Source organism: Stegodyphus dumicola, chromosome 10 (genome assembly GCF_044657685.1).
Source record: "Stegodyphus dumicola isolate Sdum_Otavi_A_Nest chromosome 10, ASM4465768v1".
NCBI lineage: Eukaryota > Metazoa > Arthropoda > Arachnida > Araneae > Eresidae > Stegodyphus > Stegodyphus dumicola.
Window position 1 is genome coordinate 97,401,440 of NC_140777.1, and position 25,305 is coordinate 97,426,744.

General features: G+C 31.8%; 1 protein-coding gene across 2 annotated transcripts in view; it reads left to right on the forward strand.

Annotated features, from left to right (window-relative positions):
* Nucleotides 1-400: 400 nt before the first annotated feature.
* Rab3-GAP (Rab3 GTPase activating protein) overlaps nt 401-25,305 on the forward strand; it is a 244,686-nt gene continuing 219,781 nt past the window's right edge. For both annotated transcript variants that reach the window (XM_085825301.1, XM_085825302.1), the window contains exons 1-4: nt 401-561; nt 13,897-14,082; nt 14,182-14,260; nt 22,650-22,700. In XM_085825301.1, the coding sequence (XP_085681427.1) occupies nt 471-561; nt 13,897-14,082; nt 14,182-14,260; nt 22,650-22,700 (407 nt within the window). In that variant the 5' untranslated portion in view covers nt 401-470. The remainder of the gene's footprint in view (nt 562-13,896; nt 14,083-14,181; nt 14,261-22,649; nt 22,701-25,305) is intronic.

The window sequence follows — 25,305 nt, forward strand, 5'->3', positions numbered from 1 at the left end:
ACACAATCGTATTTTAGGATATTTTCTACTTCTTTTCCTTTTCTTTCTATAGGCCCTTTTTTTTTTTTTTTTTTTTTTTTTTTTCCCTCTATTATTTTTGGGCCATTTATTTTAAATTTTATTTTGTCCCATCTTTTCTTCCTGGCCTTTTGAACTCGTACAAGATGTACGAAGTTCCTTTTTACTCTCCTCAAATACGAAATTGCCCCTCTTTCTATATACCTTTCCTTCGCACCTATGCTTGATTTTTCGCCCATCGGTGCAGAAAGACTTAGCGGGTGCAAAACAAGACATCTGTCTACTTTGTCTGTCTGTCTGTCTTTATAATTTTCTCCCTGCACTACGCATCGCTCTTGGCTACGCTCACCATCTAGGCAAAAAGACTTAAGTAAGTGCAAAACGAGACTTGTCTGTGTGTATTTCTAGTTACGAAAACTAATATGGTTTCGGTGTAAAAATTTTTTAAAAATATGTCGTGTCATTTAACTAAACGTGCATGTATCAATAACATTCGAACAATTAAAAGTGCATTAACTTTTACAGAAGAATCAGTTTCTCCTGGTATTGTTTCTTTTATTCTTTGTATACGTGTTTTCTTTTTATTTTTAGTGTTCCCTACGCATTGTTTACGTATTTGCTTGTTGAACTGTTCTTGTCCTTTGTAACTCTTTGAAACTGTTACTGAATACAGTGTGACTGTTCCGAATAAAATAGCATTCCGCTCTAGTGTAGAATTGGGTGTCCCTTCGATTAGCGACAATTTTTTGTAAAATTTTTCCAATGAAATCTTGTTTCTGGTTACCATGATAGTGTAACTTTGCTTTAGCGTCCTGAATTTTTTTAAATAAAAATAGATTGATGTGTACATGGACAAATTTAAACAGTGCACAATGCGTAGTTTGTGCAATTCTGGGATGTTTTTTTAAGTGAAAACAGATCGATGTGTACATGGACACGGAGTTTATGCAATTCTTTGACTTTATTTTGGTTTTGTGTAGCGGCCATCTTGAAATTATATCTTCCTGGCGCCGATATTGGCGTCAAAAAAGAATCGCCAAAAAACAAGGGGCACCCAATTGTAAACTTTTACCTAGCATTCTTTTAAAGCAGCTGCCTGTCAGATCACTTGGCAAGTGAATTAATGACAAATGACTAGTGTGCTATGCAGTAATCAGCTAAATCAAACCAAACTGCATAATGATTCAGACACTTGAAAGTTAAGTTGTTTTGGAAAACTATTTTGCTTGTCATATTTTTTGTTTTAAATAAAAATACATCACAAATTTGGATCTTTGCTTAGGATCCTAATACAATTTTGATAATTGATTGTGGTGGCTAGTTTAGCAGTTACTGTTAGTAATGCCTCAAACATCACTTATAGCTTTTTTTTTCTGTTGATGCAAAATTGAAAATAATAAGCATAATGAGTATTTTGCAATCATAAACTGTTATATCAATGCAACATAATTACAAAACAAGTTTGTTTCTTGCAAATATACATATGAGCAATTGTTTGTTTCTGACATGCTTGCACGCATTGGTAACCTTTTGTTCAGCGCCAAAGCACCAAATTTCCTTTCTTGCCAAGGCTACTGTAGAAGGCATTTTAAAATCATGCTGAAAACAATATTTTATGCATAATAACCCTCTGAGCCCCATCACTGGCTTTATCCAGTCATGAGATTTTTTGTCACTTATTATATATTAGCTTATAATTTATGATATTTTGCTTTCTTACTTTCATTAATAATATAAATGCCATCTAGATGAATGTAAGTTTATGAAAATAGAGACTAAAATAGGTAAACATACATATTTAGCTAATAAAGGCTCTTTAAATACAGTTCTTCATGACAGCTCCAAAAACGTGGGCTGCTCAGAGGGTTAAATATTAGATGGAAAAGTCATATTTCCTGCTGTACCTGCTGACAAAAAATTGTTTGGTGGGTTTAATGTCAGAAGGGGTATGGATTTTGGATATGGTAAAACTGGGTAGTCATTTTCTCTTAGTAGTTCTAGTCAAACTATAATACTTTATTTAATTAAAAATTTTAAAAATATTTTCATAATTAAATTTATAATCCTTGATTTTTTTAGATAATATAAATAAGCATGCAATGATTAATTTCTATTAAAAATAACCATTAATACTTATATGACTAAATCCATGAAATACTGGTAATTTGCTGCAGTTTTGTTTCATGGTGACTTTATAACTACTTATCATTATCAATGGTTTTCATATATGTAGCATAATCAACCTTGCAATATGTAGCATATTAACCATATACATAGCATTTATGTAGCACAATAACCTTTGCAAGTTCATTCATATAACAGAATACGAGTGCTTAGTGGTTAAACCAGTGACTAACCTTTGTCAACATTTAAAAGTTGCATGTTGTGAATTTAGTGCTGAAACAGCCACTTTTGCCAACTTTCAGTACAGAAGAAATTAAAAAAAAAAAAAGGTCAAATGTGGGTTAATCTTTGGATTATGGTAACTTGGCGATTTTTTGGCAAAAATTTGGCGACCAACTCTGCTACAGCAACCCTCTATTTTTCTTTCGCCGCCATTCTGTCTTCACGAAGTAAAGACATGTTTCTTTTCTTTTTATTTACTCAACACTTTTTCCAACAATCTGCTAGCCGAATTACACTTATGCTAGAAATTTTATGGAACAAAACTGCTTAATCATGACAAATATTAACTGCAAAATTGGGAAAAAGTGCAGAATCGCAGACTCCTTGCCGCGTTTTTCAAAATCACACATACACAGTAACCATGTACATGTCGACTTATTTTTACTTAAAAAAAACATCGCAGAATTGCACAAAAATGACATTGCGCACACTCTTGACTTTATCCATCTACACTGCTATTTTCTCATAAATTAAAAAAAATTTACTCGAAAATACAGGAAAATTTTGTGAATCTTTAAACTTGGTAAAAAGCACATATATGAAATTACCTGATCGCGAAAAAGTATATACCCTATCCAAGGATGAACATTTCCACGTGTAATATAAATAAAATATCCAAAAACTTTTACCTCTAAATTATCTATTATAAACATCACCAACGAATTCATAACAAAACATTAACTTTTTCGCATCGAGAGACGACCAAATCTGTTTTCAACAAACATTGAAAACGCCCGTGTTTACGAATTTGTCTTGGAATAGTTTTCCTTTCCCCCTTTTGCGGTTTCATCCATTCATCCATTGTGCGCAGTTTCACCTTAGGGCCGGATTGCACCTGCGAACGTCAATAGCTTTCTGTATTTCTCCTTTATTTGCTTCAAAAGAATGATTGACATGTCTTTTAACAACTCGCGAAACCAATGAGCCATACACTAACGTGGAGGGGAAAGAACTATGTAGAAAATAAACGAGGTGTTCGGGCGGTTTGCCGTTGCCTGAATGAACGGGCGCTACGGGCGATTTCGATGCGAAAGAGTTAAAAATGGTTACAAATACTTAGTGTCAAATATTTAAATTATTTCCATGCACATCTACTTCCACTCAAACGTATACCAAATTGCTACAAACATATAATTCACAAAATAACTATCATTTAATTAAAATATAATTAAACCATGTACATGTCGACTTATTTTTATTTAAAAAAACATCCCAGAATTGCACAAAAATGGCATTGTGCACACTCCTCACTATATCTATGTACACTGCTTCTTTCTCATAAATTAGAAAAATTTCACGAAAATGCATGAAAATTTTGTGAATCTTTAAATTCGGTAAAAAGAACATATATGAAATTACCTGATCGCGAAAAAGTATATACCCTTTCCAAGGATGAACATTTGCACGTATAAAATAAATAAAATATCCAAAAACTTTTCCCTCTAAATTATCTATTATAAACCTTACCTGCCAATTTATAACGCAAACATTAAAAATGGTTCCAAATACTTAGTATCAAATACTTAAATTCTTGGTTGATCTTTACAATATGGTAACTGGTAGTTTGGCGACATTTTGGAGGCGATAAAGGTTACTACCTGGGACTTTGGTAATAATGTGAACAGTACTCACTTCCGATTACGCATTATTTTGTGTGGGGGAAATGAGAGATCATGGGATATGTCATGTGATATTAATGGACGAATTACGGTTCTTTAATCGGAAAAGGGGGGAATTTGGACAAGTATCTGTGGATGTATATTATTTTGTATTAAGCTTCATTGTGTGTTGTGTGAAGTAAGGTTGAATAATTTTGGGATTGTATGGCGCTGTCTAAAGTGAATTGTAGATGTGATAAAGAGAATTTTTTTTTTTTATCAAATTCTATCAAATTCGGAAAAAAAATCGTTCAGTAATTTTATTGAATCCATAATAAAAGTGTATCCACCATGTAAGGAAGATTCGGAAGAAGATTAGGTTAGTTACACTTTGTTAAGAATGTGAGTAGTATTCAGTTCTGATTATGCATTATTTTGTGTGAGGGAAATGAGAGATCATGGGATATGTTATGTGATATTAATGGACGAATTATTGTTCTTTAATCGGGAAAAAATCTGGCAATTTTGTATTTGGCTTTATTCTGTGTTGTGTGAAATAGTGTTTGTGAATTTTTGGATCCCATGGCCGTAACTAAAGTGAATTCGAAATGGGTATTTAGTGGTATTGAAAAGGATAGTAATAAATGTTTTTTAAGGTTGTGCGAGAGAGAAATAAAGATGTTTTATCATGTTATTTATTTTACCTGGTATCTTGCTTTGAAAGATAAGTATGATTTTAAAGATTCTGAATCAGAAGTAAGAAAAGTGTATCCGCCACGTAATCAAGATTCTGAAGAAGATTAGGTAAGTTAGTATTTTTAATTATTTGAGGATTTTATTTTTATGCATTGTTGTAAATGTAAGGTGGAAAGGAATTTGGTATTATTGGGAAAATTGTTATTAGCAATGATTTAGTTTAAAGTAATTAGGATTGTAAGGTAATTTTTATTAATTTAATGTATGTGCTCATTTATATTTTAAGTAGTGTTTTTGAATTTAATTATATTTTAATGAAATGATAGTTATTTTGTGAATTTTATGTTTGTAGGAATTTGGTATACGTTTAAGTTGAAATAAACGTGCATGGAAATAATTTAAATATTTGATATTAAGTATTTGTAATGCTTGAGGTATGAATTCGTTGGTGATGTGTATAATGTAATAGATGATTTAGAGGTAAAAGTTTTTGGATATTTTATTTATTTTATATGTGGAAATGTTCATATTTGTAAAGGGTAAATACTTTTTCGCGATCATGTAATTTCATATATGTTCTTTTTACCGGGTTTAAAGATTGAGAAAATTGTCATGTATTTTCGTGAAATTTTTGTAATTTATGAGAAAAAAGCAGTGTACATGGATATAGTGAAGAGTGTGCGCAATGCCATTTTTGTGCAATTCTGGGATGTTTTTTTAAGTAAAAATAAGTCGGCGTGTACATGGTTTATGTGTATGTGTTATTTTGAAAAACGCGTAAGGAGTATGGTATTGTGCACTTTTTCCCAATTTTGCAGTGAATATTTGTCATGATTAAGCAGTTTTGTTTGATAAAATTTCTAGCATAAGTGTAATTCGGCTAGTAGATTGTTGGAAGAAGTGTTCAGTAGATAAAAAGAAAAGAAACATGTCTTTACTTCGTGAAGACAAAATGGCGGCGGGGAAAAAAAATAGAGGGTTGCTGTAGGAGAGTTGGTTGCCAAATTTTCGCCAAAAAATCGCCAAGTTACCATAATGTAAAGATCAACCAAATTCTTTCCATGCACATTTACTTCTACTCAAACGTATTCCAAAATACTTCAAACATATAACTCTCAAAATTACGATCATTAAATTAAAATATAATTAAATTAAAAAACACTACTTAAAATATAAATAAGCACATACATTAAATTAATAAAAATTAGCTTATAATCCTAATTAACTAAATCATTGCTAATAACAATTTTCCAATAATACCATATTAATTTATTTATTCCTTAAATTTAGAACAATGCATAAAAATAATATCCTCAAATAATTAAAATTACTAACTTACCTAATCTTCTACAAAATCTTGAGTGCATGGCGGATCACAAAATGTCCATTTTCACCAGATTTCTTGCACCGCCATTCAAACTTATCTGCAATATCCTTCCTTTCACACAATCTCATTTCATTCCCACATGTTGGACATTCATACTTATCCACAATTAAGCAATTCTTTTCAGTTACACATAAACGCAATAAAAATTTCGGATTTACTTTATATAGGGCCATGGGATCCAAATATTAAACAACACTGTTTCACAGAACATAGAATGAAACTAATACTATAAAGTACAGCAGATATTTTTACAAATTTACCCCCTTTTCCGATTAAAGAACAGTGATTCGTCCATTAATGTCACATGACATATCTCATGATCTCTCATTTCCCTCACACAAAATAATGCATAATCAGAACTGAGTACTTCTCACATTATTCCCAAAGTCCTAGGTAGTAACCTTTATCGCCTCCAAAATGTCGCCAAACTACCTGTTACAATATTCCAAAGATTAGCCCAAATGTGATATACAGTACAAAGTCCAAAATCCGGACTCGTCGGGATTTCGGCGATTCTGGGTTTGGGATTTTTCCAGATTTTAGATCATCAGTTTAAATCCCATAAGATGGCATGCAGAAATTATACAATTAAAAATATGAAATCGTAATTTATGAAATAAAGAAGAATTATGATCTAAAGGGTATCAAAATTTACAAAAAAAAAAAAAAAAAAAAAAACCTTAATATTTATTTGTTTACTTTATTAAACATTTGTTTCAATGTAAATTGTTTAAGTTGCTTCCACAAAAAATTTTAAAAGTTCCTTTTTCGTTTTTCTTATGTCATATACAGTTGACTTTCCAATGCCATACTCCTTACATAATTTTGAGACGAATTATCCATTTTTTGCAGCAATTTCACTTTTTGTTTAATGGACATTGAAACATGGTTTCGCTTTGTAGATTCTTTGGCAGCTCCAGAATTGGAAACTCTTTTCAACATAATCAAAAGTTCAAGCTTAGTTTTTATAAAATTACCGTAATAATAACAGTCTACAAAAAATAATAAGCTGGATCAAACTAAAAGATTAGGGAACAGCGCAGTCTGCTGCATTAACTGAAATGAATCAGTAAAGATAATTTTAGCCTAGTTTAATAGCATCTGTGTTACATTATTGGCTGTGTATCACAAGATTGGTGACAAAAGCTAAGTTCTTTCGCTAAATTTTGTCTTGCTCCTATTGCATACTGAATTAAGCCTAAATTGTAGTAGTTATTTACTATACCTATGTTTATTTCTTGCACATGCTTAAAACTAATCTGTCAGTCCTGAATAAATAAACTCCCATATATACTTAATGCTTTATCTAAGGCCGGCGCTAAATACCGCATGGTGCAGTCTCTACGAGTCATAAATTCTACTACAAAGTGCCTTTCTAAGTTCTAAATTTTCACCACACCTAAACTTTGCATCCCAGTGCTTTCCCTAAATCATCTCATCGCTTAATTTTGCCACTTGGTGCTTTCCCAAATTCCAAAAATTTCATCTTCTTTAAATTCTGCCATCCGATGCCGACGCTTCTGGGTTTATGGTGAATAACATATCAGTTATTCTTAATTAAAATAGCACTAAATGTAATCTTTTGGCCTATGAGTTTCATTAACAAAATCTATTTTTAGCATATGAAAAGAAATTTTTGTTGAATTTTTCCTCATCAACATTTCTTAGAGATTTAAAAATCTATAATCATTGCCAAGCGTAATGTTAACATAAAAGGTTGCCATGTTACTCAAATACTAATATAAACGAAAGATTAGACATCACTGCATGAGTTATTCCTGAAGCTGTCATGTATTGATAAACATGCGGTGATAGGTGAATGTTTCCGAAAGCACGGTGAACAGTAGTAAACGGAATGTTTGAGATGTATGCCAAGCAGATACTCAGCTACAGAGCCAAATTATTAATCTCACAAATTTATGCTTACATGATTGTTTTTCCATAACAAGGTATTTTATTTAGTGCCTAAGTGAAATTAAGAATCGGAATTTTTAAGTGAAACTCTCTACATGTTTTATTATGAAAGAAAAAATCAAGTGCGCATGCTTAAAGCATACTAAAAAAAAAAAAAAAAGTTGTTTGTGGCTTTGAGGTCCGGATTTTAGATCATTCCGGATAATGGACATCCGGATTTCGGATTTTGTACTGTATACTGTTGGCCAAGTATATATTTGTTGATTGGTTGTTTTCCAGTCCGTAACTTTTTGTTAATTTCATATTAGTGCAATGACTTACTGTAGAATTCACTATTAAATGAATCTGTAACTTTAAATTCTTGTCAGGAACTTGGTGCAAGACTTGTTCAGTTAAATGACTTTTCAGATTCAGTAAAAACTGAGATTATGCTTTCAATCTTACGCTGCGTATGTTGCCCAGATATTTGAACTAGTTTGCTGTCTTTGGTTCATTCACATATTATTCTAATATATGAAACTGAAGTAAATAAAAAGAGTAAATTAAACAGTTATATAAATTTAACTCATAACTGTTGTCTAAAGACAGTTCTTCATAAGTATATGCAAAATGTCTCCACTTAGAAATTGAATGAGTATTGCTGTAATAAAGAGTAAACTGCTACATAAATCTTACTACATAAAAACTAGCTAATGTGCTTTTAAAGGATGCAGAAATAAAATATAATTCCTTCAACTATTTGAGCATGATGAATGCATTTATCCAGTTTTAAAATTTATTATTGTGTATCTTACTCAATTATTTGAAATAATCTGTCTTTAAATGATTCATATATCATAAGTGAAAGTTCATGTGAGTAAAATAAGCAGTTACATAAACCTAGCTGATTAACGTTATGTAAAAAAAAAAAAAAAAAAAAAAAAATTCTTCACAAATATCTACAAAATATCTCAACATTGAGAATGTTTTAAAGCACAGTAACTATCCCTGTGATAACACAGAAAATATGCCAAATTTTATATTAATGTAAATTTCTCTTTTCAAACTTGCTTAAGCAGTATTTGGTTAACTTTTTTTGGTTGGGATGAACATTATATTGGCCTTGTGATTCCCCATTTGAGAGGCCGCAGATGTCAATTTTAGTACTCATGTCTTTTCCTCCCATTTTCCGAGCTGAAAGGTGGGGATGAAATGTCAAGTTTAATGCTCCTGGAGACTTAACTGCTTATAACTTTTTTTTTTAACCACTTATAACTTAAGGTTTTTCTTTGTGTTAAGGATCTGGTTTTCCCTATCATTCCCTTTTTATTCTTGCAACTTCAGAGTTTGAAGATAACCTCATTCATAAATCATAAACAGTAAATTGTATTTTTTTATTAAATATGGTACAAAGTCTGAGACCCAAACTCATTGGGACTGGTGATTCCAGATTTGGGATTTTTCTGGATATTAGAGCTTCATTTTAAATCTAGTAAGATGGCATGTAGAAATTATAAAATTAAAAATATTAAATCATGATTTCTGAAATAATGAAGTATTTATAATCTGAAGGGTATCAACGTTTACAAAAAAAAAAAAAAAAAAAAAAAAAAAAAAGCTTAATATTTATTTGTTTATTGTATTAAACATTTCTTTCAATATAAGTTGTTTAAGTTGCTTCGTTTTTTGTGCTAATATTTTCTCTTTAATTCTATAGACAGATGTAATTTTTTGTTCAGTTACAAAGTTCCATTATTCAAGTCCTGTAATTGCTGTGCCAAACATTCTGACTAACTTGTCAATCAAAATTTTTTCATTGTCAATAACCTCTCTGTCACTTTCTTCACTATTGGTAGCGGTATTTTCTGGATTTAGAACCATACTATAGATCAGTGTTTCTTAACCACCGGTCCGCAAGAAATATCCAGCTATATGTCCAAAATCCAAAGTGTCATCGTCTGACAAATGATATTACAACAGCACCTACATTACAATAACAATAGTTTACAAAATAATGTGATTGATGATGATTTATTTATATGAAAAATTATGCTAATGGGTCAAATTATTAAACTTATCAGTGTGTGAGAATGTACCGAAATATTTTACTGGTCTTTGGAGTATATCCAGTTGAGAAACATTGCTATAGATTTCACCATCTATTAATTGATTGATGATTGGGGCATTGTCACTGCAATGAAAAACTTCTGCTATATCATCTCCATTTATTCCACATTTCTTTAAAAAATCTATTAATTGGAAAATTTCACCATTGGTTTGCAATAACCAAAAACCTTCAAATTTGCGGCTGTCATCTTCATCATCCTTACCATGAAATATGGTAGCTGGCCAAAAATTATGGCAAGTATATTTTAAAGCACCTGGAAACACATCCTTCAACAATCTTGGAATGCTCTACACAGATTTTATGCTAAAATATTTCAAAAATTCTTTAATAGTCTTGCCATAATTCAAGAAATTTAACATGGATTTTAAAAATGCTACTTTATATTTGCATTTCAGCACGCACTATTCCGATATCCATAGAATGATGGACGCAGGCTTTGGAGGAAAGAATAATATGGATACATTATCTTTCACTAAAAGGGACAGTGGACAATGATTTTCAGCAAAAATCAACCAAAAAATGGGAAATAAAAATTTTATATGATAATATTCTATGGTTTTAACTCTGTCGTATACAAGATACCGTTTGTGCATAAAATAATTTTTAAAGAAGTTGTAAAGATTTGAATACATTTATTTACCTCTTTTGTGACATTTAAATGTCAGTAAAAAGGTAAACAAACATTTGAGAAATGTTATTTTAATTTCCGCAACTAATACTTTTTTTTTTACTATTAGTAAGATGTGAATGTGTAAGATATGAAGACTGCAATTTATGCAAGTTTGTTTCATTGTTCTTCCACGGATGAATCAACCAAACATTCTAAATACCCAATAGGTGTCATATCATTTCCCCCCCCCCTTGTTAAAGGAGCATGGGAAAAAAAAAAAAAAAGGAAACCTAAATCTCGTTCAATGATGAGAACAAAATTAACAGTAGATATTTTATTCAAAACACTGCCAATGTATCAAAGACTAGCCAGTAATGAGCTTTTAGAAAGATCCATATCTGGAAAAATACGAAACACTAATGAGAGTTTACATAGTGCCATTTGGAAGAATTTGTATCGAAAAAAGACTTGAAATAGCTGTTTTACTGCAACTAGTGACATCAGTTTTGGGTGTTTAAATGCTTTAGGTATCGAACAGGAATATATAAATCTATTTGATAGAGGCAAGATAAACGGTGTATAGACCAGAGTGAAAAGAGGTGTTCGACTGGATACATGAAAAAAATAATTACCAAAAAAAAAAAAAACCTGTATAAAGTAGCTAAATTGGGGATAAGTTATCGTTATTAACCGCTTCCCTTACAAATGTTTTTGAAAAAAAATTGCAAAAAAAGTCACATTTTAAAAATTTTATTATTAAATACTACAAGGAAATGAAACAAAACAAAATATGTAGGTTTTAAGTTGAAATTTAAATTTTTTACAGATGTGAAAGCATATAGTTTTAATATTAGTTTACTATCTTGTTATCTTGGGCAAATGAAAAAAAAGCTAAATATTAGTCTTAGTATGATAGTTTTTAAAACAAGGGACAACACGAAGTGATGCCTGACATTCTGTACACTGGTATCTGGTCTCTTTTCTTACTGGCTTACCTCTGGAACCTCTATTATGAAACACAGAGTACACTGTCTCATTGGATTTGATTTTTTTTCAGTAGCAGGAATAACATCTGGGAAATGTCCACCTCTTCATAATCATTATCCGAAAAATCATCGCTTTCGCTGTCTTGCATCATGGCCATTATTTTACTTTTTTTCAATGCAACTATTCTTCTTTATACATTACTAATCCACAATCCGACGTATACTATACAATAGGGAAAACACGTGACCAGTATCGCCAAAAGAACCGCAAAACCAACAAAACTTGGCAAACTGCCAATCAAAGCTGAATATTTCCTTTCATTGTCTCCAGGCTGAGTAAAACCATGATAAAACAAATCATACTGATACATTCATCATCGTGATAAAACATTTCATCATTGACAAATTCTGCTTCGCCCAAGTTTTCCCGGGATAATAATTAACTGCAATTTATACGAACCCGAGATAACTCGGGATAATCAGGCAAGCGGTTAACAAGTTCAATGAATTCACCCAGTAATAGTTCAGCAGCTGAAGCTTTTCCACCTGAAATTTTTAATTGCCTTATACCATGGTGATTTTTTAAATTTGGTTAACCAACTTATCGAATATGTGTGCTCAGTTTTTAAGTTCATTTCTTCATCAAATATTTTGGCTTGAGCCATTAGCATTAGACAAGTTAATGGCACGCCCTCGCTGCATCGTTGTCTCACCCATTCAATCATCTCTTTGTCATGATCTTCACTTTAAGTATAACGAATAATTTTTTTGTTATTCATTACAAGCTGGTCTTCGGAATCTATAAAAAATTCAAGAAGTTCCCTTTTCTGTTTTCTTATATCATATATATTTGACTTTAAAATGCCATACTCATCACATAATTTTGAGGTGGATATACCTTTATCCATTTTTTGTAGCAATTTCACTTTTTGTTTAATGGACATCGAAACATGCTTTCGCTTTGTAGATCTTGTTGCAGATCTAGAATCAAAAACTTATTTTGACATAATCAAAAGTTCAAACTTGAATTTTCATTAAACTGCATTAATAATAACAGCCTGTGAAAAATAAATAAGCTGGATCAAATCAGAAAGTTAAGGAAAAGTGCAATCTGCTATATTAACTAAAATTCCTTGCGCTTAGTAAAGTATAATTTTAGCCTAGCTTAATAGCATGTGCTATACATTATTGGCTATGTATCTTGAGATTGTCAATGAAAGGCAAGTTGTTGCACTAAATGTTGTCTTGCTTCTATCGTGCATTGAGACAATTAAGCCTAAATTATATTTAGTTATTTATTATACTAATGTCTATTTCTTGCTCATGCTTAAGGCTTATCTGAATTCTGAATAAATAAATACTCTCATATACTTAAAGCTTATCAAGGCCTGGCACTCGATATCTTACCACCTGATGCAGTCTCTGCAGGTCCTAAATTCTGCTATCAAGTGCCTCTTTAAGTTCTAAATTTTTGCCACCCTGAGTCCCATTGCTTTCCTTAAATTCTAAAATTTTGGTCATTCCTTAATTTTGTTCTTTGGTGCTTCTCTAAATTCCAGAAATTTCGTCTTCCCTAAATTCTGCCACCAGCCATAAACAGGAATGGCGCCAAAAAATCGCCAATTTTCTCCAAGGGGTACCCTGAGAAATATTTTTACGTTTTCTTTCATATTATATATCTTACATGTACATATATACTTTTGATATTGCCAATTGCAATAAAAAGGTGACGTGCACAACAGGATGTTATAACAGTCCCATATAAAAAATTCCAGCATTCTATGACTAATCATTTTTTAGTTATGTGAGATACATAGATATGAAAGTACAGTTGTCACAAAAAAATCCATTTTATAATCTGATTTGGAATAAAGGTTCCAGATTTGTTCTTTATTCTGTCTGTAGAAACATCATGTAAAATGGATTCAGGAATGGTAAAAAGGATATTTCCTTTGAAATCTGACAATCAAAATATTTCTCGATTACAGTACTTCCTTACAGTATTCCTTTACAAGGAATTAAGAATGAAAACACATTGAGGTAGTTGCACAAATACCTAAGTACCAAATTTGAAAACATTAGCACAATATTTAATTCTGAGTTGAAAACAGTGTTTCATAAAATATTCATGTAGTGCATCAAAAATTTTCTATTTATTTGGTTAAATTCTGCAGATGAATATTCGGCTGAAGCCTGGAATAATGGCTGGGACATTGACGAACAAGTGGAAGATAAAAACATTGAAGCCGTAAAGTTAAAAAGAGAGGATCAATCGTGGCTGCAAGACTGCTTATCTTCCTTGTCTCCAGCAGTCGATGTTTTGGCCTTGGCCTATGGACAGCATGCAGTATTTTTAACTTGTGAGTATATCATGTTCAAGATAATGTTATTTGCAATAACTTATTACCATTTGTTGTTTTTATAATGATGATTTTATTCAATATGTATTCTATATTTAGCTAAATGGAATCCTTCTGAAGAAAGTGACATGAAATTGAAGTTTGTGCCTTCATTTGAAGGAACCCTATCTGCAGAAAAGTAAGTCATATTCTATTGTAATTGAATGTCTGAGAAAGTTATTTTTCTACTGAAGGGCGAACTACAAGGGTGATTGTGTATTATTATTAGTGTACATTATGCAGATGTACTGCAGATGTATGGATATAGCCGTAGCTATATTTATTAGCTACTGTTATTTTTTATTTTAGTTTTGAATATTTCATTTAATCATTTAAGAAACAATAAGTACCTTTTTTCTGTATCTTGTTTCATGTTTCTTCTTTATAAGACAGTTTCAAAGATGAAACAAATGGAAATTTAGTAAAAAAAAGGGAAGGTTAATTTAAAAAAAAAAAAAAAAAAAAAAAAAAAAGGGGGGGGAATCTTTAGGGCAACATCTAGTATCCAGCCAAAGGCATGGGAAAAGAAGTACACCAAAATATGTTAATATGGTGCCAGAAATGCTTGGTATGGCTGAATGGGGAAAATGCCATATTTTGTGAATATATACAAGCAAATTAATATCTAGGTGATATTGCATTCATATATTGCTGGTGATAACTAGTGTCTATCAAGACAAATATATATATACCTCTCTAAATAATGTTATTGAGGCTTTTTTACTAATGTTATGCATTGTCACTAATATATACTTACTGATAAATTTTTACTTACCTTATTTTCTCATGTATTTCCTCCCTTTTTGAAAATAATTTTCTCATCCAAAAAATGAGAGCGGGAAATTATGTGAATGGTTTGATTTCCAATGGATACAGTTGAAGAAGAATATAACAGGTGAAGAGTATTCATGGATAAACTACAAGTAACTATCACAATATTATTTTTTCAAAAGAAACCTACATTCCAATAAGAATTCATAGCCATAAAATTACATGCATTATAATATCTAATAAGAATATCTTCATTTCTAATTTCTTGTAACTTGAATCTTGCTCATTCTTGCTGTCATTTCTGCTACTCCTTCTTGAATCATCTATGAATTATTAGAAAAGGTGAATATGCAGCAGACTTGATGAAATCTCAGATTGAATGTTGGTTCATTCTTGTTTCACTGCATAGGTTGATTCTCATATTAGGCCAGCATATTTGTCAGTTAGAAAGAAAAGTTTCGGCATGACATTCGCAGGTAATTTGTAATTTTCAAGAATTTTCCTTTGTTAGTAGTATCACTGTCTTGATGAATCTGTATTAAAATTTTAAAGAGCTTTTTCTCTGAATGAATTAAGAAAGGGAAAAACTACATGAATATTAAAAAAACTTTTGGTTCCTGAGGCAAAGCTAGGTCTATATACACAACAAAATTAAATATCTAACAGTTTCTATAGTAATATCTATGCTTGAAATTATACTTTCTGAGAACATTGATATACTACTCATCCTCTAACTATACTTTTAAAATATTGAATTTGCTTTGCTGTAATGTGTATGAAACATCTTTTACCAACTACATAGTAGTTTGTCTTCTGTAAAACCTGTCATACCATATTTAATGTTACAGTAATTAATAAATTAATAACCATATTATATCATGTTTAATATGATGTAATATAGTAAATAACTGATTAATTCGTGATATGTTAGTTAACTGAAAACAAGTACAAAGTGTAAAAAGAATTAAAGTGAAATATGTTACTTTAATTTAATGCTTTGGAACAAGAACATTGAACAATCTGTTTCATTCAGTATTCAAATGTATTTTTGATCCCTTTTCAGTATTTTCTGTATTATTAAACAATGACATTATTTTTTTTTGCACGTGTATATTTATGTTTGTTCCTTGCTTTGCAGAAAAACAACAGCTAGTAGATCCACCAAATTCTAATTGCACATATAGTCTTTCACCCAAAATGAGCATCTTGAAGCCCAAATTTTGAATTTGTTTTTATATTTAATATATGTATTTTTAAAAATTTACTGAAATTTTCATACACAAACTCAACGATTTAAAAGAAATATCTTGCCAGTCCATGATTTAACCTTCTAGCAAGCGTGCCTTGTGCAAAGTTTACGACAAATTCCGCTTTTAATGCACATTTTTCGTATATCATAGCTGAGACGTCTAAAGGTGATTTCTGTTCCTCCTTTCAACCCTTCCCCACATCATGGAATGTGCCAACAGGAAATCATATGATTTTTTTTTTTTTTAACTGGGCTTTTGTTCTGCGTGGCAGCTCCTTCGTAAAGGTTATGACACGCACATAGTCGCGGGTGAAAATTCGCAAAATATTTTTTTTCTCAAATATCTTGTAATTTTTTGTTATTAAATGGCATGTATTATTTTAATTTTTTAAATTTGATGATAATTTTTGTATCGGTTTCCATGGTGATGGTATGGTGGGGAAAACATTGCCTTAGCCAGCTGATTTTGCTTGCATTCTAGCAGAGTTATCTGATGAAAAAAAAAAAAAAAAGAAGATAACAAAACCTTTGGATGTGAGAACAATAGCAATTTGAGCGAGGAAAATATCGAGATAAATAATATCAACAGTGAATCTTAACAACATATTTTGGATGATGATGATGATAATAATCATACAGAAAAAAGAAATGATGATGATATGTTCTGTGTTGGTAAGAATAAATATACGAAGTGGCGAAAAGAGAGAGAAGTATGCAAACTGCTCAAAGACGAAAAAGATGAATATTGTGAAAGTGTTACCTGGTCTAAACCATGCCAAGGATATAGAGGATAAAATAGGATCATTTTTGAAAATCATTGATATAAATATGTTTGATGAAATTGAAATTTTGGAATGTACAAATAAATATATAAGTTTGTTGAAAGGCAAATACTCAAGAGACAGAGACTGCACTACCTCAAGCCAGCTAACACAGAACCATTCCGAAGAATATTCCTGAAAAATTTATGTATTAGTCTTATGAAGAGCATTTTCATTTGTCGCTTCAAAATCCAAACACTACCTTCCATTTCAACATTTCTAAGCCGTAATTATGCTACTCCTTTGATAAAGTGTCAGAGCAATCCTCATCAAAATGAAGAGCATGCATTTTGCGTTGACAGAGAAAAAAAAGAGATCATCAGCATCTATAAAATGCCAGATATGCGTTAGATATACGTGCAAATGACATTCTATTACCAAAATTATTTGCATGAGATACAATGTGAACTTCGAACATTGAAGAATCACGAGAATTCTGTTTTTCTATTTTTACTCTACTGTATTCTATTTCTATTATTACTAATCTTTATTTTCTTTTATTTCTATTTTTATAAATAAATAAAAATATTAAAATTAAAGTTAGTTTAAAATTAGTTTCTGTAACCAGTAAGAAGTAAATTTCCTGCACAGAAGTAACTAATGCTAATCTTACATTTTTTCCTACCAAGGTGAGTGCTTTAATCTGTACTTGCCTTTGATGAGTATTAAAACTAGCTTGAATTTTAAAATATAGTCATTAAATAAAAAAATTTAAATTTCTGTAATGAAATACATCATTGCCTTTCCACCTGACTAATATGAACATTTAACAATAATTTCATTTCAATGGTACATTATATATATTTTGCAATAATAAGCTTAATATTTTATTTTTTAACAAATTCATTATCAATATTCACTCATTTTGTTCGTTTTTGTGCCCAAAACGGTAAAATAACAGATGTCTTAAAAATATGACGCACGCATGCTGGAAGGTTAAACAAAATGTCTTGCCAGTCTTAAAAGAAATGTCTTGTCTAATCACCTTTCAGATTTAATCAACGAACTCATCATTTTAAAAGAATTGTGTGCCACTTCCAAAATTAAGCAGTTTTTATCTTTCATGTGCTGTTATGTTGCCATTTGGCAATGTATAAGCTACCGTAATTTCCGGAAGAAACGCCGCAGCGTTTACGTGTTTAAAACTTAAATTTTCAGCGGGTGCGGCGTTTCTACCCATGCGGCGTTTAGGTGCACTAAAAATAAAATATGTCCTATGATGGTCATTGTACATAGTTTGGATGGCCTTGTCATTGTGCATAGATTGGTGCTGTTCCCACACAAAAGGCTACTCGGTTGCTTTTTGCGAACATTATTTTGTTTACGTTCTTTCCCTTGAATGGACCAACATGCCTTATTCACCCTAAACGAGATCTCAGAACAATAACATTCTTCCCCCTTTCAAATCAACATTCTCATCAGTTTGAATAGTCTTCCTCCTCTGCCATTCCATGAATCTTCCAGGACCCATCCTCTTTCCACCCCTGCCTTTTCTGCAATTTTTTTCAAAGGCGGACACGACTCCACCTGCCTCGCAATAACGAACTCTGACGTATTTACCCTTCAGCATGAATGGATTTTTCTTGGCATTCTGCCAAATACAGATCCCATCAGTTAGGGTACAAGTGCTTGTTAGATAGTTTTTAATTAGGGAGCGGAAAATTTTTGAAAATGTCTCTAAACGGCACAGAAGTTATACGTTTCTTACCTTTAATTTATTTTTGAGTTATGGTTTCATTTCATGCATTTTTCTTAACTGGTATGTCATATATCAGGACTTAGGTTGAGTTTTTGCATCTATATGGCCCACGACGATGTCACGCGCAATTTAATCTATTGCGGCGTTTCTGTGTAATTTTTTTTCCCGCTAATTTTCTCGAGTGCGGCGTTTACGCTGATGCGACCTTTCTTCCGGAAATTACGGTACTTAATTTTTCTTTCCAGTTTAATATGTCTGTTATAGATTAACAAACAAAGTGATATAAAAGTAATATTAAATGTATTTCATCTGTTTTGTTATTAATTACTAGCCAAAGCCATGAAATAATATTAGTTGGATTCCTAACAATCATTATATATTTTTATTTTTTATAGTAACTATAGTACTTCTTTTTTATAATAGCTGCAGCTAGTAATTAGTATTATAACTACGATGACCAGACATCCTTTATATCAGAGGACAGTCCTTTATTTGAAGGCTCTGTCCTCTAACTTTATTTATTTCCTGAAATAAGCATATTGTCCTTTATTTTGAGAAATTTTTAGTACATTACAAGCCAGCATAGCTGTAAAATTTAACTTTGAAATGAATTGCCTTGAATTTCACGACTTTTTGAAGCGTGAACCGGCACTTTTGCGAAAAATCCATACATCTGGAAAGTATGAGCAATAAATTATTTAATATCCAATATTTACATATTACATTATTTAAAACTCGTTGAACATATTAATGTCTGCTTCTATTGTTTTAATAAACCTTTTGAATTACTAAGTTTTTTGGAGTTTTTTTTTATCAGGAGGTGTCCATAAATGATCGCAATATTTGGGATAATTTTGACCCTCCCCATCCCCAATCCCCATGTCACAATTTATCACACCTTGGAAGACCCCAAATTAACATTTGTGACGTCACACGAACGCACAACCCCCCACCCCTAACACAAAATTATTGAGCACGAATTTAAATTACCATAACCCCCCCCTCATGTCACGTTACAAGTGTCCTTTATTTTCTCCGAAAAAATATGGTCACCGTAATTATAACTCTTAACCAGCAGCTTGTATTTAAAATGAGTAATATTGTGTTCTAATTGATAGTGCTATTATGTGACAATGCTGTTTGTTGTATTACTGTTAATCTTAGCAGCACTTTCTTGTAATTTTGGTTTAGAAAATTAGCAATGATGTCTTCTTCTTATAAATACTTTTGGTCAGGTGAACTGGAGGAGGGAATATCTTCTCAAAATGTTTCAAACTGTAAACAGGTCTGCCTGAGAGTGCAGTTGAAAGTTGCACATTGTTTAAATATGTATATCAATGACTTAGTTTCTGACTTGAAGGCCATTAAAGATGTCAGTTATTTGTTCTTTGTGGATGATCTTGTCATTTTGATGCATATGCTCGAAAGCCTTGATAGAAATGAAAATAATCAGGCTCTTGATATACCATCTGAATGACACATTGAAAATAATATGACTTTGGAGAAGATTCTCGTCTGGTCTTTTTCGCTGGACCATCATCTGCTTCTCCCAGACCTAAAGTACAGAAATGTTGTTCTTACCCATACCTGCAAGCTTAATTATTTGGGGTGACTTTTGATAATAAATTTAATTTGGAAGTCTCATATTTAATCAATCTAAATTCACTTTTTGAGCAGAGTGACTTTTTAAAAGTGACTAAGAGGATCCCTTTAGAGATATAATAGATCAACTTTAAACACTACTTATAAAACTTTTATCCTGCCTTTATTTACTGTTGTGAACCACTTGTTTGTTCAGGTGACAAGTTTTAAGAAAACTGGAACTTTTAGAGAGTCAAGCTGTTAGGGTCATTAGTGGAACTGCCAAATCAACACTGATTGGTGCTATATTTTTGTTGATAAACAATAAACTCATTAACCCTTTGTTGCATACAAGTAATCTAGAGAAGTTGAACGAAAATGTTTGTATTTTTTCTACTTAAAATAACCTTAGTAATAATAATAATAATAATAATAATAATATCAAATTTCGTTTTAAATAATTGTTACAGTTTGTTCACTACAGTGGACAGCATGCATATACGTACATGTGTACAAATCTCTTTCCAACTATTTACAGTTATTGCATTTGAAATCATTTCCTGCCTTGTTTGCAATGATCATTACCATCTTCTAAATGGTAAATCTGCTGCTGACATGTACATACAGATCCCCCCAAATACCTCCATTTCTTCAATTGTGATTGAATTCATTTTCCTACGATTTTGTAACCTGTATGTATTGGATTCAAATGTCAAATGTTTTAGAAATTCCTTACCAAACACAAACATTTCCAGGGATGTTTTGGCTTGATAAGTAATACATTTGGGTTTCATTTCACTCTTTTCGGTAGATCTTTATCTACTCACTCCACAATTTTCTCAAACTGACATTTAAAATAAAATGTCTAAAATTACTAATTATGAATAAAAAATGGCAATATAAAAAAATGTAAGCAATATTATATAATGTTTACTGTGATAAATTGTACTAACTTCGAAACAGAATTAGCAGCCATTTTCCAAATAGCAATGCTTTACTTAGTGATGCTATACAGCCATCTATGATCAACAGTTGAAAGTTCTAATAATATAGAATGAATAAACACAGGAATGGAATCTGTTAAGGCATTTACAGAAGAATAAACAAATTTAAACTTTTATCTACTAGAGTGGACATGATGCAACAAAAGGTTAAAGTTATCATTGAAGAAAAAGCTCTGATTCTTTATGAAAAATTTAGTACGTATATCTGGAAATCATTACTGGATTAATTATCTAAATAACACTGGAAATTTAAGAGCATGAAATGGTTTTGTTCAGTTTGCCTTGAACATCAGATGAAATTTTGAGATGCCAGATAATTTTCAAGGGTTTACAAAGCTTTCAAGCTCACTTGAAATTATAGATTGACTAAAATTTATGTCTTTCTCACAAACCTCATTTCAACATAAACAACTCTACAGATGTTTTGAAATGTTATGTTTTAGATACTATTGACGTGATGTATCCAAAATCAGAGTGGTTTCAGGTTTTTACAGATGGCCTTTTTTTATGATTATCTTATTACTACAGTCTCAGGAATCTTTTCTAGCTTATTTTCCCCTTATACTTCAGTGGGGAATTTCAAACAGCTTTGGATGGAGAGGTGGAGGATGTTCAAATTGCTGTAAAATATTAATTGACTTTTGAGGATAGATTTGCTAGAGGAGTTATTTTTTCTGATTTGCAAGCTATAATACAGGCCACTAGTTCTTTGAATTTGCCCTTGTTGGAGGAAATCTTCCAATGTTAGTATTATTTATGGAGGTTGGTTTTAAAAATGAGTGTAGTCTGTCAGTGGATACCTAGCTATTGTGGTATTTTGGGGAACAAATAGGCCGACTGCCTTACAGAAAAGAGCTGAAGACTATTGCATATGAAATTTTTAGCATTATCTTTCCATTTTATTCAAACTTTATATGAAACAAATAATGGGAAAAAGTTTTAAATTGCAAATTCAAGATAGATTAAAGTTAAAGCATTGGAGTACTAAGGATCTCTTAGCAATCCCCAGCAGTCCACAGCAAGAAGCTGTTGCCCAGTTCCAGCTCATGACTGCGGGGCAGAGTACCTTCATCTCATTGGAATCTTTTAGAACCATGTCTGCCCTCTGTAATTTGACAGATCCATTGGCTAGGGACCGCCTCCATCATTGTGCATCACTTCTTGGTAACTCTAAAATGGCACTTTACTGGCATGCTGGAGAACTTTTATATACATCTTTTATTGTTTGTTTGTACTTTTGTATTTGCTTTGTCATTGGAAAAAAAATCCCCCCCCCTTTTTTTTAAATCTTTTTTTTTTTTTATAAATAATAGCTTTTAAAGATTTATATGTATTTTCTATATTTTAATTACTGCTGCTTCTATAATAATGGATCAATATGAAGTTTATTTATGTTTTTTTAGAGATGAAAATATTACGAGTGTGCTTTGTCTTCCATTGGCTTCCCAAAAAAGGTGAGATCTAATGTTAAAATTTTTTTAATAGATTCGGCATTCTGTTTTAAAGAAATTTTACGTTTTTTGGTAGTTTTATTATTTTATTATTGAGAGTGCACTGTAGGCACCACTTAATGTAATCCTGTTTATACACATCTATTTTGATTGCATTAAACAATGAGGAAAAAATATCCTTCCAAATAACAATGGAATTTAACTTATTTAATATAAATAGAACTAGGAACATATAAATATGGTATATTTTCATGAATAAGGCATGAATTTTTAGAACTTTTTCTAAAGCTAAATTGAATTGGCTTTTATATGGATCCTCTAATCTCACAAAAAAAAAAAAAAAAATGTAGATACTTTTCCATTATCCAGTATTATCAAGTGATCATTGGCAATTATCACATAGTTTTATTTTTTCAGCTTATACTTCATAAGTTCATGAAAAAAAAAAAGTTAAATGAAGTAAGATATTAATTTTATGAAAATGAATTGTTTTATTTTTGTAATTGTTTATAAGGATAGTTGATACATCATTGCCAACATGAAAAATCTGATATTGGGGAAATTTACACCCTATTTTCTCCATTCTTGAACTTCTTCATTTATGGAGAAATGCTGGACAGGTGTATTGTTATTAGAATTTGTGTCAATCAGGATCACCTGTAGTTTAAAATATGTCATATAAGTATTTCTCTTCCTACTCATTGTTCACAGAAATTATAAAATGGCAAAACAAAAGACTAGTGCAGGTATGATAGTATACAAGACAACAAATGAATGGAAAACGTGCTAGCTTCCTATAGGGTTACCAGAGTTACAACTGTTGTCTTTGGCATCTGGTGTTTTACTTAAAAGCAGTTTGATTGGAAAATAATTCACAAGTTTTAGCTGCTTTGCAACAGTTTTGCCCTTATGTTATAGGTCCTGTTTGAATGTTATAGGTCCCTCCCATCTCCAATTTAAATTTCATTCCTTGACTCCTAGTGATTTTCAGTGCAGTTTCTCTCATTAAATTTTATTGGATCTGTATTTTCTTAATCTGTTGTAGTTATTTGTGCAACCATTTGTGAAGATTTAGTATTGATGTGTTTAGTTTTGTTGTACATCAACATACATAGCGTATTCGGAAACTAAGTACCGTTTCATTCTAGCGCTGTCGCAGCGCTGTGGTAGGCATCCCGTGCATGCGCACTAGTCTTTCTTGTTCAGTGACTTTCAATTGCCGCCATTTTGGTTGCTCTATGTTGTGTTTTCAGTTTGCTGTGCACATGACAATTAGTTCTCCCGCTGACTGTGAGATTCGTGCTGTGCTTAAATTTTTGAACGCGAAGAATGTTAAACCGGCTGAAATTTATCGTCAAGTGACAGAAGTTTACGGTGAATACACGATAAGTGATGGAATGGTGAGAAAGTGGGCAAGAATGTTTAATGCAGGTCGAACAAATGTCCACACTGAGGCTCGGAGTGGTCGGCCTTCTGTTGTCACCGATGATTTGGTAAGGAAAGTTGATGAAGCAATTCATGAGAACAGACGCTTCACAATGACAACTCTTTCAGAGGCATTTCCACAAATTTCACATACTGTTTTGTTCAAAATTGTGTCTGACCGCTTGAATTATCGCAAACTGTGTTCCCGATGGGTTCCAAAAATGCTCACTGATGTTCACAAAACAAAGCAACTTGGTAGTGCCCTGACATTTCTCACGTGGTACAGTGATGAGGGAGAAAACTTTTTAAACCAAATTGTGACAGGTGATGAAATTTGGGTGTGTCATTTCACACCAGAATCGAAACAACAATTGATGGAGTGGAGACACACTCATTCCCCGAAAAAACAAAAGTTCAAAGTGACAATGTCATCACAAAAAATCATGTGCACTGTCTTCTGGGATAGGAAAGGCATTTTGCTTACTGAATTTCTTCCCAGAGGTGAAACCATTAAAGCGGCGCGATATTGTGAGACTTTAACAAAACTAAGGTGTGCCATTCAAAACAAACGAAGAGGAATGCTCAGTAAAGGAATTGTGTTGCTCCATGACAATGCTCGGCCCATACTGCTGGTGTCACTCAATCGTTAATTCGACAGTTTCATTGGGAGCAGTTCGATCACCCGTCGTACAGCCCGGACTTGGCACTGTCCGACTATCGTTTGTTCCTGCACATGAAGCGCGAGCTTGGTGGCAAGCGCTTTGGATCTGACGATGACACGAAAAATGCTGTGGGGTCGTGGTTATCGAAACTGGCAGGAAGTTTCTTTGACGATGGTATACAAAAACTGGTCGTCCGCTATGACAAGTGTTTGATCATTGGCGGAAACTATGTTGAAAAATAGTTTAAGACATATATTTTCATGTAAAAATAAAATTGGATTCGAAAAAATTGTTTTACTATTTTTTTTTTTTTTTTTTTTTTTTTTTTTCAAAATGGTACTTGGTTTCCGAATACGCCTCATATGTTACATTATTCAATATTCACACAGTAGTATGGTCATTAATTGTTAGGTTTATTTCCATCCTATTTAAAAAACTTTTGATAAATAACACCTTTCCTTTTTTTATTAGGATTTTCTCAGTAAAAAGAATTAGAATCTTACAAAATGAAATAAGTCTAA